Source organism: Tyto alba, unplaced genomic scaffold, assembly GCF_018691265.1.
Source record: "Tyto alba isolate M040663 unplaced genomic scaffold, T.alba_DEE_v4.0 Super-Scaffold_17, whole genome shotgun sequence".
Lineage (NCBI taxonomy): Eukaryota > Metazoa > Chordata > Aves > Strigiformes > Tytonidae > Tyto > Tyto alba.
The window spans coordinates 1,795,150-1,809,859 of NW_024881279.1; the positions used below are offsets into that span (position 1 = coordinate 1,795,150).

General features: G+C 36.4%; 1 protein-coding gene across 7 annotated transcripts in view; it reads right to left on the reverse strand.

The window, feature by feature from the left end:
* TCERG1 (transcription elongation regulator 1) overlaps positions 1-14,710 on the reverse strand; it is a 34,850-nt gene that overhangs the window by 11,583 nt on the left and 8,557 nt on the right. For 3 of the 7 annotated variants that reach the window (XM_042790106.1, XM_042790110.1, XM_042790107.1), the window contains 9 exons: positions 10,774-10,836; positions 9,253-9,453; positions 7,859-7,974; positions 6,649-6,737; positions 5,460-5,620; positions 4,554-4,620; positions 3,338-3,473; positions 2,284-2,373; positions 1,415-1,533 (listed from right to left, as the gene is read on the reverse strand). In XM_042790106.1, the coding sequence (XP_042646040.1) occupies positions 1,415-1,533; positions 2,284-2,373; positions 3,338-3,473; positions 4,554-4,620; positions 5,460-5,620; positions 6,649-6,737; positions 7,859-7,974; positions 9,253-9,453; positions 10,774-10,836 (1,042 nt within the window). The remainder of the gene's footprint in view (positions 1-1,414; positions 1,534-2,283; positions 2,374-3,337; positions 3,474-4,553; positions 4,621-5,459; positions 5,621-6,648; positions 6,738-7,858; positions 7,975-9,252; positions 9,454-10,773; positions 10,837-14,710) is intronic. The other 4 variants (XM_042790111.1, XM_042790109.1, XM_042790112.1 and 1 more) reach the window with 2 other exon arrangements.

A 14,710-nucleotide genomic window follows, 5' to 3' on the forward strand; every position in this document is an offset into this window, starting at 1 on the left:
TGCAGTAGATATAGTACTGCCACTTACCTCGAAAAAAACCACTACTGTGCTTTTTCCAAGCTCTGATGCAAATCTGGCCCCAAGAATACGTGAGACACTTATAATCATACGAATGTTTTCATCACAGCATGGAAATAATTAGACTTGGAAAATCCAGCCTACTGTTGCTGTAGGGTAAATTGAAACAAGAAGAGAATTTGGTAGCTTATTCAAAAAGATTAGAAAGTGAATGTACAGCTATATTGAAGAACAAGAGCTGTTTAAGTGAAGTGGAACACAAACTCTTGAGCATGTTGGACTGAGATAGGTGATAAAAAACCAGTCTGGCACTCACAGAAGTACAGCAATACCTTTAGACAAACACTGAAACCAGAAGACAAAGGATAAGATTAAACAAGACAGTATTTCAGCTGGAACTCTCTTTCCCACCCCAACCCATAATCAGGTAAGAGTCAATCCCAATATGACACATCGGAGATATCCTGGAAGCTGAGGATACTAAAGCTAACATAATAGTCCATGTTAGTCTCTGAATTATATATTAAACTTACAACTGATGAACCTTTTCTTAAAACATTTTCATGCCTCCATTCTTCCCAGCCTACTACTGTCAAAACAGCTACCCTTATTAAATGAGCAGACAGGTGTTTTAAATGAGTTAATCAGACTTGAAATAATTTCAAGTTAACATAACACTGGCTTCCACCAGATTTCCAAAACGGGTCACTGAAGAGAATTAAGCTGAAGTGAAACAAATGAGTTGTTATTTCACTGTAAAAGAATTAATGCCAGATAAGCCAAGAGATGCTGAAAGAGAATGCTTTAGAGCTCATCTGGTGACATAAGCACATATTTCATGAACTCTATGTGAGAAAGCTGTGAAACAAAATTCTAGCAATCAAATCTTGAATGTTAGTACATTCCCTGTCATCACCTCACTACTATCACTGCAAGTAGGTCTGAACGTGAGAGGCATGTAATAATTTCTATATTAAAGCAACCAGAACATTCTATTATATCATTATTAACATACTTTGTAACCAGAAAAACAGCCCCTTCAGCACCTCCCCCCAAAATCAAGAAACCTCCCCTAGTACTTCTCAGAGACTACTAATATTCTTAAGAAGAAACAGGATGATTAAAGAAAACTTGTGGTAGATCATGAGGCCTTTCTCACAATCCAGTCAGCATGCTGGGGGTTTCTTCAAAATGACTTAAAATATATAAATCATTATAAATCACAAGTTCTATTATTTCATGGGTTAGGTGAATACAAGCAGGCAAAAGAAGATTTCAACAGTATCTGATGACTTTTCTCCTCTGCCCGTTCTGAAAGAGGTTAATGCACCTAACACCACCCAACATACTTTGCTCGAATAGAGCTTATGCATACAAACATGAAAGCAGCTCCTACCTTGGATTAATCTTTGCTTCTTCCATCATTTTCTTGAAATCCTCCTTGGCCTGCATTATTTTGTTTTTCTTCTCCTTGCGCTCTTCTTCTGCTCGAGTTTTCACATACTGATCAAAAACCTACAGAAACACCAGTCACCGACATAAAACATACAAACCTGAAGTCACATAAGCTCTAGGCAAGAGGAAGGAAAAAACCCATTTCTTTCCTTTTCTCCTGTTTCCTTTCCTCTCACCACAGAACCTACATAGATGAGGTACAAAGAAGGGTTAGGGACTCTTTGTATTTGGATATGTGAATTACTCCAACCCACTGAACATGTAGTGTACTGCATCTAAACATATAATCTGAGACCTGTGAAGAAGTTTCTTACGTGTTCTTGTTATGTTAACATTTTTCTGGGTCATATGTTTACAACAGCAGATACTTCCTGTATTCTTGAAGTTTTCCATTTCCATACAATCACTTGAAGAAAAGCTTCTGGAGTGAGAACTTGCTTAACAATAAAAATGCACTTTAGTTTTTCCCCCAACCACTTTTTTTCTTTAAGAAATAGACAGAGTATTCATTACACCAATATTTTGAAGAGATGCTGACGATTCTCATAATTTCATTCAGGTTTTGGAGCTCTCTGTATACATACAACTTTCACTGTGATAAAATATTAGATTTTTGAACCATAGGAAAAAAAAAATATCAACTCACTTCTTTTCTTGCTGCCTTCCATTTCCAGACAAACCCTAATCATAACAAAAATCCCTTGCAACACTGATTAGTCTGGAAGGTTAGCAGGAACAAAAATAGCAGACCGAGGATTTAGACAGAGCCTGTAGTAGATGTGTCTGGAATGAATTTTACTTCTCTTTTACCTGTTTTCTTTCTTTCGGGTTGAGAAGTAAGTAACGAGGATCAAAAACTATCTTGTGTAGCTCTTTCTCCCATGTTGAAAAAGCAGAGACCTTTAATTAAAAAAAAAGTTACATTTTAACTAATGGTTTTCTCAAATACACAGAAGTTGTACAGTTTTGCTTGAAAACTATAGGACATCTGATGAAGAGAGGGAAACAAACTCATCCTGAAGTGTTCATCACTAATAGATGATAGAGGCTGCCATAGCAAGTTTCAACACTAATTGGCTCTGAAAACTTCCAAATAACACATGCTTAATTACTACTACTGTGTGTCACTCAAAAAAAAGTACATCAGAAGAAAGCCTTGCGATTCTATGTTCTCATATCCCATTCCTGTTCTATACCTTTTCTGAACGTTACAAGTGTAGACAGTTCTGCTACAAAAAGAGATTGATTTAAACATGCTCTAGCTCATCTTAAACAAGCTTTATTAAAACTATCCCATAAAATCCAGTTATTGAAACTAAATGAAAGCTGCATAGGCAGCGAAAACCACTTCCATTTTTTAAAATTACTATATAAATTTTTATTCTAATAGACTAATTTATCTATCAAAACTGATTGGTATCAAGCAGATTTCAAATTTAGTTAACTAAATGCAAAAAGTCTCCCATTGAAGGATAAGAGTATACACACTACAGTGGAACTTACTGCTTTTCTTGTGTAGGCACATTTCCAAAAATACTAACAATGTGTCCAGTTTGTGTGTCCTATTTATTTTCAACGGCAGCTTGCAAACAAGTAATTACTTAACTTGGGGAAAAAAGTTTAAAAAAGTCTGTCTTGACACAGGTTAATTTCAGTTACTTAGAAACCAAAACGTTGCTGTAATTGTAACATTTTTTGAAATACCAAGTCATGTACCAAATGCATCCATTACTCAGAGGAAGGACGAGATTGTTTTCCTTACAGAGAGCACCACAGGTTCTGAATTCACTAAGAATTGAGACCTCTGCCTGAACCTCCCCCTCCCTCTCTCCCCTGCTCACACACACACACACAGATTTCTGACCCCTCTTTCTAGAAGCATGTCCTTGAACTGTTTCATCCGAGCCTCCAGAGGGACAATGGCTCTCTCTCGAGCAGCTTTAATTTCAGCTTCCATAGCAGCCTCCTTCTCTGAATCAATATCTTTGTTATCATCTTTCCTGAAAAAAAATTAAGCACACAGTATAACTTGAGAAGTGGTATGTCAACCATATAGGTTAGAAACTGAACTACATCAGGACAGAATGGATATAATGGATCACTTCCGAAGCATCAGCTTACAAACCATGAAAGCCATTCTCTGAGATTTGGGTATGAATGCTTTCACACCGAAACAGCTGAAGATCCAAGGTGTTCTCAATAACTTCAGGGCCAACAGATGAGTCCAACAAGTTGGCACATTCTGGCTGTATTCAATGGTCTTGCCAGATGTGTAATAGATTTTACATTAACTGCACTAATTTTCTTATCTCCTGCTCAAGGACATGAGGCCCTGTGAAAAGACTATGGCTAAGGGAGTTAGCTCAAATTGGGAATACTTTACAATCATTAGAACAGAAAATGCTGTAATGCAAGTGATACATTCATCCATGAAGGCATTTCTGGAAAAAAAGTGTGTTCTTTGTTGATTTAAGTTTACTAAGAGCAAATAGGTTTCACCCCAAGCAAACTCAAAGCCCTAGTTGCAAACAACTTTATGATCATCCCTAAGAATACATAATAGTAAATAAAATGGTAAAACTACTTATAAAATAGTGTAAGTAGTTTAGATTGAAGTGACAGATACCACCTCCAGTAGGCAAAACAGACCAAAAGACCTAAACAAAACTCGTAAATTTTTATGAAGAGCGAAAAGAGTAATTACTATGAAAATCTAGATGGCTGGATTTTTGGCAACAAAAATCTTGTCCACAGAAATTAGCAAGCTAGATAAATAGTTTGTTTCTGTTGTTTAAGATAAACTGCACTCAAAATACTCCTTGAATTCATCAACTTATACCATTTACTTCCATTCTGAATGATTTCCAAAGGAGATGCTATTTCCTCTACACGTGAACTTCAGCTGTCTCAGAGAAATATCAAATACTTAAGCTGCTAAAGTAAAATAGCACAAAGCTGATGACTGCGTTCAGCAATCCTATTAGTTACTGTTCTACTCAGCTGAATACAACAGTATTCACACTGCTCAGATGAAAAACTTTATCTACACAGACCACTTAGTATTCAAAAAGCAAACTTACTTGCGCTTTTTAATTTTAATAGGCTCATCTTCATTTGCTTCCTCTGTAGATTCATGCTCTTCTCTAACTGTTAAGAGATTTCAATAATACTTTAGATTTTATATGTATGAAAAGTTTGTAAGTTACAAATGAAACCCTGTGCAAAACCAGAGGACAACACACGCAGCAATAACATATTCTGGCAGAAGACTACATACAGCCTGCAGTTGCTTTCAGACTAACACTATTGGAATTTGGTGGCAGGGCTAACGGACTTGTGGCCAACTTGGGATTTAAAATTACAAACACTGACCTCTTATTTCCAGGGCAAAAACCCCCTCGGGCTAAACAGTCTAATGAAGCACATCTGGATCTCCCGATCACCTACTTGCGCTTTGTTCTCCTCCAACTCCCAAGCCCACATGTCATCCCAGGACCATTTACTAGAGCTCATGCCAGAAAGAAGTATCATCTCAGCAGCCTCTTGAATGTTCTCTGCTCTTGGCAGCTGCTTCCAAAACTGTAATCCAGTTGATGCTCTCTAACTTAAAGCCTTTTCTGTGAGATCCCATTCGTACATTATGATTAATCTTTTCTGGCCCCCAAATTCCTCTTGCTTATAAAACATACACAGGCCCTTTTCTCAGTCAGTAAAAAGTGCGGGCTTTATTTTCAGCCTGTCGTCATTTAGAAAAAAAAAAAAAAAAAAATCAACCTTGTTAGTATCTATTTTCTTCAATAGACTGTTTTTTTCCAAAGGACTCTATAAACTTGCATTTCCACCAGCCTTCTTAAAGTCCAAAATTATATGCATTTTTCATTATGTCCTTACATTTATCTCAATTATTTAAATGTTATTAGGTTTGGAAATCAACAGAAAATAAATTATATTCAGATTTCTTAAGAAGGCAGTAAGATTGCTCTTACTAAGTTTTTTTCCTTCTTCCATTCCTTTTTTGTGAGGTGGTTCTTGAATAATTTTGTCCACATCAGCTCTTCCAATTAGGTCATCTGGTCGGTCCCACATAGAAAGACGAGTGGTAGGGTTATAGAAGAAAACACGCTCATCGCCAGTCCACACCACACACCTGGAAACGTAACAGACAGACAGAAAGTCTTCTATTACCCTTCTCCTCATTTGGTCTGTATACCTGTTACCACATTCAAAGACTGAAGCGTAACGGTCACGACAGATCCAGGTTATACTTACTGTGCAACTATCAGACATTCCTGCAGTCCAAATGAGATGCTGAATTATTGCTTTTCTCTGCTAGCAGATTTGAAATGCAATTTTAAAAATGCTTTTTATCAGGAGCTGCAGTCAGTATACTCAGTTCTTCTCTAGAAAAATGTTTTATTCGGCTGAATCAGATTTTGGCATAAAACGTACTTCATCTCTTCAATGCCCCGCAAAATATGAGAAAAAAGCAACCTAATGATCTTGCCAGAATTTTATAAATGACAGGATGAGAGAACCGCAGAGATAATTTGAAGGGAGACAGTTTTAAATATCAAACATTAGTAAAAAAGTATCAATGGCTAAATTGCAAAAATTAAAACAATATCCCTTTCCCATCAGTAGGATTTTTACCTTGGTCATCCAAAGACACAAAGATGATTTATGTATATTACAGCAAGAGCAACCTCATTGTGACATTATACACATAGGTATGTGATGAATATCTATGCCAGGTGAAAAAAAAAAAAAAAAGATTGTTTTGGCCAGCAGCTGCACCTATTCCTTCCCCAAGGCATAAGGGCAAAAGAACTCCAAGATGCCTTTTTTTTGGCCAGTATTTCATAACAGGTCAGGAGAAATCAGTGGCAGATGAGGGGGGCTGGGATATGAAATCTATACTGGCGAAGCACCTCGCAGGGCTGCGGTTAGCCTGTGGTAGAAAGGCTCCACACACCCCCCCCACCGAACATCGTGGGTACGGGCACAGAGCCAGCTGTGGTGGATGGAGGAATCCAACGTTGCTTGAGACAGAAGCGTGCCAAGACCAGATCTCCACACACCACTAATTGCTCTAACTACCCAGTGACCTTCCTGGCGGCTGCAGGAAGCGGCGTTCCAGTCCTGCAGGAGCAGGACACAGGGAAAACCGTTACCTACCATGGGGTCCCTGGAATGGGAGTGGTTGCAACCGGCTTGGCCTTCTGAGCTGCTTTTTCTTCTTCAGTCATTTCTTCCTCTTTTGGCTCCTCAAGGAAAAAACAAGTTACAGGACTCAGGCAGTGACAGCTAGCTCATTATTTATTATAAAGTAACTAACTTGTTTTAAACAAGCAAACGTGTTTTGAAACAACGCTAACGAACAGCTCACTTCATCCACGCTTAAAACTGAAGCGCTGGAATTTCAACAGTAACTGCTATTCGAAAAAAATCTCAAGTAAACACTTGGAGGTTTTGTGAATTAACTTTCGTCTTCAATGAAGCCTTATTTAAATGCCTTCCTAGATCTGCTGGAGTCCTTGAATCAAGGCCTGAATACAGGGGCAAGGGTGTAGTTTCTCACAAAGAAATTTTGATTTATTCTTAAAATTTACTTGAAAATGAGACACAGGGTATGAAACAGTCAAAAATCTGCAATAACCTTTGTAGCAGAAAGAACCAAACTAACAACTACCTCAAAAGTAAACAGGGTAGAGTGGTGATAAAAACTAGCAACTGAACTCCATGCTTTTGTCCACTAAGCTACATTGAAGTTTGCAGAAATCGGTATAAAAGCTTTAATTTTTATATTCATACACCTTAGCGTCTTCAAGAGCTAGGCTTTCTCAGCATGACAAAATCCCTTACAAGAAAGTTAATTTTGTTTACTGCAATGTAAAGACTACAGACATTTTCTAGAACGTGTGTTTCTAACAGACTGAACTTATCAGAGCACATAGAGAAATTGCAAGCTTTGTTTCAAAACTATTCAAAGTAAATAAAAGAAACAGAGAAAAAGCTATTAATATAAAGATTTCAAACATTCAGGACAAGTTTCATTTTTTGGACCACCTTAAAAATCAGCAAAGGAACATCACGTCTATTTAATTAGTTAATTTTTTTTCCATGTTCTTACTAATTTCTTAACTCACATACTCTGTATTTTTCTTTTAAACATCCTTTCTTCCTTATGTAAAAAAAATTTAAAAAGGAAAAAAAATAAAAGCTATGATTCCAAAAAGGAAGGCTTTCAAAATCAGCCCAGGAATTTAAGAACTCAAATTACTAACCATGTCTCCTGTCAATATGCCTGGGCTACAGATGCATCCACACCTGTATGATGTAGGATTCAAAATGGCGATACTGACTATTTGGTTGCAAGGTCTTTTACCTCCTTTATAAGTTCTTTTATAGGTTCTTCTTTTGGCTCTTCTTCTTCTGTCTCCATTGGTAAAGGCTCCTCCGTAGGTTCTTTAATTGGCTCTTTAATCTTCTCTTCCATTTTTTCTTAATAAAGGTAGAATTTTCCTTAGCATTATTGAGAAACCATTATAAAACCACAACAAATTTATCAGTATGATTTTCCAAGCACAACAGCAAAACAAAACTTATTTTTAATGTATTTTCACCACTTTCTGTCCTTCTTGGACTTTACAGTGTCTGCCTATGAAGATGTTATCTCCTGTACCAAGATCTACTTGGGACTGGAAAACGAAATATTGTAAGGCAGCCTACCATATTAAAAAGCTAACTAAAGTGTACCAACAGAAATTGTTGGTTGATATTTTTATTAGGTTTTCAGCTGTTGCATCCAACAGTGCAACACTGAAGACTGATTTCAGATTTGAAATGCTGTTGACAAAAAAAAAAACATAGCAGAGAAAATTCATGAAGAATCATCTGAGGATTTCTCTGCAGCCATTTAAAAAAAATATACAATCTTTACTCTGCAAAATTGATATTTGCTGTCTTAGATGCTTTCACCTCAGTAAAAAGAAGATCTATTATTTAAACTTGAATTATTAGAAGGATGGGTATTAAACTAGCTAACTGTACGTGTTCTTAATTTGTCTAAACAAAGATTTCTTGTAACTGAATAATTCAGCAGACAATAAAAGGAAGAACTATTTGAGTCTGACTGGATTTGTTTTCCTAAAAGACTTTATAAACTGAATAAAAGCCACAGGACTGTTGTCCCTTCTTCCATTTATGATACAGGAACAATTTCCTTCCAGTATAACACCACCCACGCATATAGTGTGGACTCAAATAAACACAAGTCACAGAATATGACCAGAATATGGCTCAAGGATAGACAGGGGGAGGTAATTTATTTCTTCCTCATATTACAAGTATGTATACTTAGTTTTTGAAGATGTAAAATTTAGCATTTCATTGATCTTCATTCTTTCCTAGTTTACAGTCTTTAGAGTAACTGAATTCTCCCCTCCCTTCCTATCTTTCTGCAGTTGGGATCTTCTCAAACACATGAGTATGTAAAGTACTTACTTTCTACTGGAGTGGAAACACGCATTTACCCAAGTGTCACAGGGTTTGGAAGCAACTCTAGAACCAATACTCTTACAATACAGTGGAAAACAAAGAAACTGTAACTTTCAGACTCAAGACCAACTCAAATGGATACTTATAATCAAGATTTCAAAATATTCTCACGGGAGATAAGGGATTTAGAAATATTCTCACTCACATTTTCAAACACAATCATTAACAGTTTAAGTAATTTTGCCTAGTATACAGTTGTATTTAAAAAAAAAAAAAAGGTACCTTTTTCTTTCAGTTCTTGAGGTTTTTCCCATGTTGACTCCAAAGTCCTATTGTTATAATAGTAAGTCTTTCCATCGGCTGTTTTGTACTCTGTCCACTCAGAGACTGCTGTCGCTCCAGCCAGCGTAGCAGGGGAAGCAGCAATAGCAACCTGAGGATGGATCATCGGTACAATGGGAGGGGCCATGCCTGGCAAGACACCTGGATAGAGAAGAAAACAAAGGGGGGGGAAAAAAAAAAAAAAAAAGAGGGAAAAAAACAGTAAGTGACAATGAAGTACCTAAACCAAAATCTAGCACTTTATCTGCAAATTAAGTCAGTAATCAACCTATATAAGCAAATATAAAGATTGCCTTCAAAATTAAATTGGAAAGCAATGCATTGCTACTAAATTTCCTTTATGTGTTTTACAATCAGTAATGTCCATATTACCAGGCAAATGAGATAGCTTTTTATTTTGACTAATGTATAATTCTGCACAGCACAAAGCTTGTTAGTTTTTAGGTGTTTGCTTTAATACTTCAAAATTAAGTGCTCTATTTATTTTTACAGTCTTTATTATATTTCTATAGCAAATAATTATTTTTTTTAAAATTCTACTCCACTGTCTAATTATGCTGTCATTTTAAGAGATTTTCCTATTGCTCTTTTAAAAAGACAACAGTGGCTCCAATTAGAGCCATAAAATACAGAGCAGAACTCTGATAAATCTTAAATCTCAACTTAAAATTTAACATTAATTCAGAGCATTGGAGAAAAACTTATGAGAATGAAGTAATTTCAGATTGTGTGACAGTTTTGATTAGCACTGCAGACCAAATAGAAATACATTTTATTCGCATCCTAAAGCTAAATGGCAAGTAAGTATCTAAAGGTAAGAACGCCAGAATGCTACATTATCCTATTATTTTTCTACTCATCCCAACAAAATGTATATATATTGAACATATTTTGAATGACAAGTTCTAGAAAAACAAATTGGATAGGACTAGAATTACAAGATCATAATTTTGATCCTTTAACATTTATATGAAAAAAGGCTATCTTTTTAGATATTGGAAAAGCACACATTACACATTGCCATAAAATATTCTCAGCAAGTGACTTTTATTAAATCCATAATTTGAAAAATGAAAATTTATACTAAGACACACATACACGCACACCAACATGCGAGCACAATCATGTCACTATACAAGTGGAAGTAGGAAAAACAAAAATCCACACACAAGAAACTAATAACTAAGAAGTATGGGCATGAAGAGATTCACAGTTATTACAGAACTCAATGATTACAGAAAAGTGTACTAGACTTTTTGTATAAAATAAGCTAACACTAACAGTTATTTGGGAAAATTATTTCCTGGCCAAATACGATATTTGCATTTATACTGGTTTTGAAAAGAAAGTATATATATTCATTCAATTGGGGAAGCAAATAAATAAATAAAAGATAAACAACAACATTCACTACCATGCCAACTTACAGACAAAACGAACTAAGATGGTTTTGAAAATTACCGGTCTTGGTGGTAGCGACTGTCTTTACATACGGGCAGCTGACTATTTGCATCATTGCTACACCTGTAAAATGGATAAGCAAGCATGTTGGAAAGCTGCCATTGTATGTCAGCTACCACTGGGAGTCTGGATACTACAGATTTCCTGCGACAATTTGGAATGCCATTTCCAGCTGGCAAAGAGAAAGCCTCGCGGCAAGAAAATGTGAATTATTTTTGCTCCAACATTTTATGCCAGATCAAATATAAAACTAATTTTGAGCTGCAGCAACAGTTTCTGCCTACATTAAACCAGCTGTTTAGCAAATTACTGGGATGCCATTAAAAAGAAAAAAAGCTATTTCAATGAAGACTCAGGGGTTTAAGTTCATTCAAGAGGGAACTCAGCTCTTCTTGCAGGGCAGTACCATGGGAAAACATTCTACTAATGGTGCTGGTTTCCACTGACAGCCTTTGCTGAGACAAATCCATCAGGGGAGCAGCAGCAAAGTGAAACTAACGGTCTCGGCTATTTTCAGTCTGCTGCTGCATTTAGAAAGCAGTGGTAAGAGTAGAAGGACAGATTTAAACTAGTCAGAGTAGTAAAGCGTGGCAGGGTGAAAGCCAAGTTCAACCCAGAGGGAAAGCTGAGGTTATGAGGGTCATTAAGGAAAGGCTGGAGGTGGAGGAAGGTGGGGGGGAGAAGAAAGAAAAGCAACGAAGCTGCAAACAGAGGTACACAAAGCTGCACTAGGTCAGTCGCAGCAAACATTTCCTTTATTTTTCATTATCAGGAATATCATGAGCGGAAAAATGCTCTAAAAGCAGCATAACTGGCCCTCAAAAAGTCAGCATCATGCACTGTTCTGCTCTCCAGCTCATTAAGAAATGACATAGAAAAGCCACGAAGAGGAAAGCATCTCATCCTCTTCAATTAGACACAAAATTCAGTAGGAAATTAGACAGGGGTAAGGGGAACGAATCTCCAAAAACCTTCATTTCAGGGCGTGGAAGGAAACTACAGAAGTTCTCTGTATGTTGGTCCAGTCTGGACACTCAGAAACTGAAATACTTCAGAAACTTCCCCTTAAATGGTTTCAATTCCATCACCTGAGGTTGGAAATCCTCCAGCACAAACTGAAATTAAACCCCTGTGTTTACAACCAAAGTTATTTCTATTTTTCTTCATTAGAGATATAGTATGGAAAGCATACAAAAATACTGCCAATTTATTTTAAAAATTATTTTTGAGTATTCAGAATTGTAAATGTTCTTTAATAATAATTTCAGTAAATTTCCACAACTAGTTTTATAAAAAAAAAGTATGAATTGAGACACAAAAACATCGACTCAAACAGCACTGAATGAAGTGTTTGTCTAAATTTTTTTGGGTGTGGGGCAGGGTGGGTTGTTTCATGCTATGTACTTGAAAATTAACCTGAAAATTCGTTTTGTTAAGGAAGTTACAGCATGTCTTAAAACTGGTTCAGTATAAATATTGCCATCTGCGGGATCACTGAAATCAGAGATGCTGCAGCGCAGATAAGACTTAGCAAATACCCAAGCTGTTTCCTCTGCCAAGTTCATTCTCAAACATACAACTAACTTTTAACGTATGAATTAAGAGAAAGCAGACTTACTTTTTAAGATTTCAGATTATGAGATATCACTAATCAACTCTTCCATTGTTCCATCTTACTATAGTATAATACAGATATTAATTTTGTAATTACTTGACAACAATATGGTTCACCTCTGTCCCTAACTTGAAAGCAATCTGGCTGATATTATATCTACTGCTGAAAGCCCCAAACATCTGTACATCAGAACTTTGCAAGCCTTTCTGAATTCACCTTATACTGCCATGAAGTAATTTTGACTTCTCTTTTGTTTTGTTACTGTAAAGTATTTTAAAGGTTTGCTTTTCTTTTACAGCATTTATAAACCCTTACAACTGACTCAAGGCAGAATTAGCTGAAAATAGTAAACTGATCTTATTCTGTAATCAGGCAAAATGACAAATTTGACTCGTTAGTGGAAGCACGCACTTTACTGCTAGGTATCCTTCCTATGTATTATGGGCTGCTCCCAAAAGGCTCATCTCACTGTGAGAAAATGAGAAGAGGCCAGATCAAAGACCTGCTACCAGGAAAGTTCTGAAAAAAACAATTTTCAAAAATGAGTTGAAGAAGATTCATGTTCTTGCTCTGTCCTTCCTTCTGTATTGCAGTACTCATAAAACTTTTTGTCTGAAAGCTTACAAAAAAACCCAACCCAAGCACACACCCCAGGGTATCCATTTCCACGGGCACTCCTCTCTACTGCTTTTACCATCCACATTTTACCTGACGGTTCACACCTGAGTAGATGATTATAACCTTCAAAGGTACATAAGAACCCTTCACTCTATGCTGATAGTCAGAAATTGCAGTTAAGAACATTTCAGCTGACTACCTTTAAGGCTTAACCCGTTATATTGTTCTTCCAAACCTCACAAATATACAGACATCAGAATTCTCCCTCTATCCTTTATCCGTTTTTTGTTCAGCCTTGAGTATCATGTTCAGAACAGTATTTGTTTCCTGTCTTAAAATAATGAGTCTACACTGCCATTTCCTTTTCAAGCAAATTACAGATTAAAGGAGCTTCGCCCAGTTATTTTAGAAGACTATCCTAAAAGCAGAAGCAACTAAAAGTTGGTCCTCTCTTGTAGTTAGCAGAACTGAAAGCCATTTTAGCTACTTTGATGTTTATATACTTTATCAAATAAGTGTTCTAAAAGATTACGTTTCATCCAACCAATTCAATGGAAGGTGAAAGCCTCCCTCCATACATACTGGATCGATGTGTTAAAAGGACTGCAGGGAAGAAGTCACCTCCCTCAGCTTGTACAAAGCGCCAACAATGCTGCTCAGAGCTGCTTCTTTGTAATTCTTGATCAGAAACTAACTTGTATCCAATACAACTGCAGTCTCAAAACTTCCTTGCAACATGAAGTCATCAACTCTTGGTACATATTTAGTGTTACTGCACACTGAAAAAAACATTGATTACTTTTGTGCTGGCAGAAGAACTCAATGTATCCATGCAAACTGAAACATGGTATTTAAGCCGTGAGTGGCTTTAGCCGCCTCTTAGGAGGACCTCTGCAGAAAATACAAACAGAAGTTGAGGCCAAAAATTTGGCAGCCTAAAATTATTTCCGTAAGTATTTAAATATTTTGTAAAAACTTCAGAAAATATAATTTACCCAGAAAGCAGTGGGCTGCCATCTAAGATTTCTTCTCAATGGTCTTTACATCTAAAGCCTATACGTAATACCCTTGCATCTTGAATGCCTTCATTAGGGTCCTCACTTTAAACCTCACAATTCTGGATGTGCATTCAGCATCATGCTTGATAGGTGCAAACCAAGAGAAATAGCAACACCTAACATAATTCAGAGGTAATACATTTGAATGGTAATTTTTCCTGCTCGTAAATATATTATTTTCTTTTAATTTCTTTCAGCTATGATCCACATCCTAATAAATATTTATGCACAAGACTTAAGGTCTAAATCAAGCAAGTCGAAAAACATTATAGCAATATTGCAATTAGTAAAATATAGTGCTACAATATTCTCAGTCACATATGGATTCTGTCCAGAAGCTCGCTTCTTTTTTTAAATAGGATGACAAGATAGACAAGTGCCATGAAATTAAGAAGTGTTTAGTGCAATTTCCCTATCCCCTAAAAGAAAAGGTTTACATGTTTAAATGCAGCTGTTTTCTGATACGTATATCAAAGAACTGGAAGTAAAAAAAAAAATCATGTTCTTTGTTAATTAAAAAGTCTGTCTGCTAACCCTGAATTCTTTCAAAAATACTCTGAGTGGAGAGGATTCAGGCAAGTTCCGTACACAGTGGACACATGAGTGCAAACAAATTGACAACATGGACATGTAGCGGACAAGACAA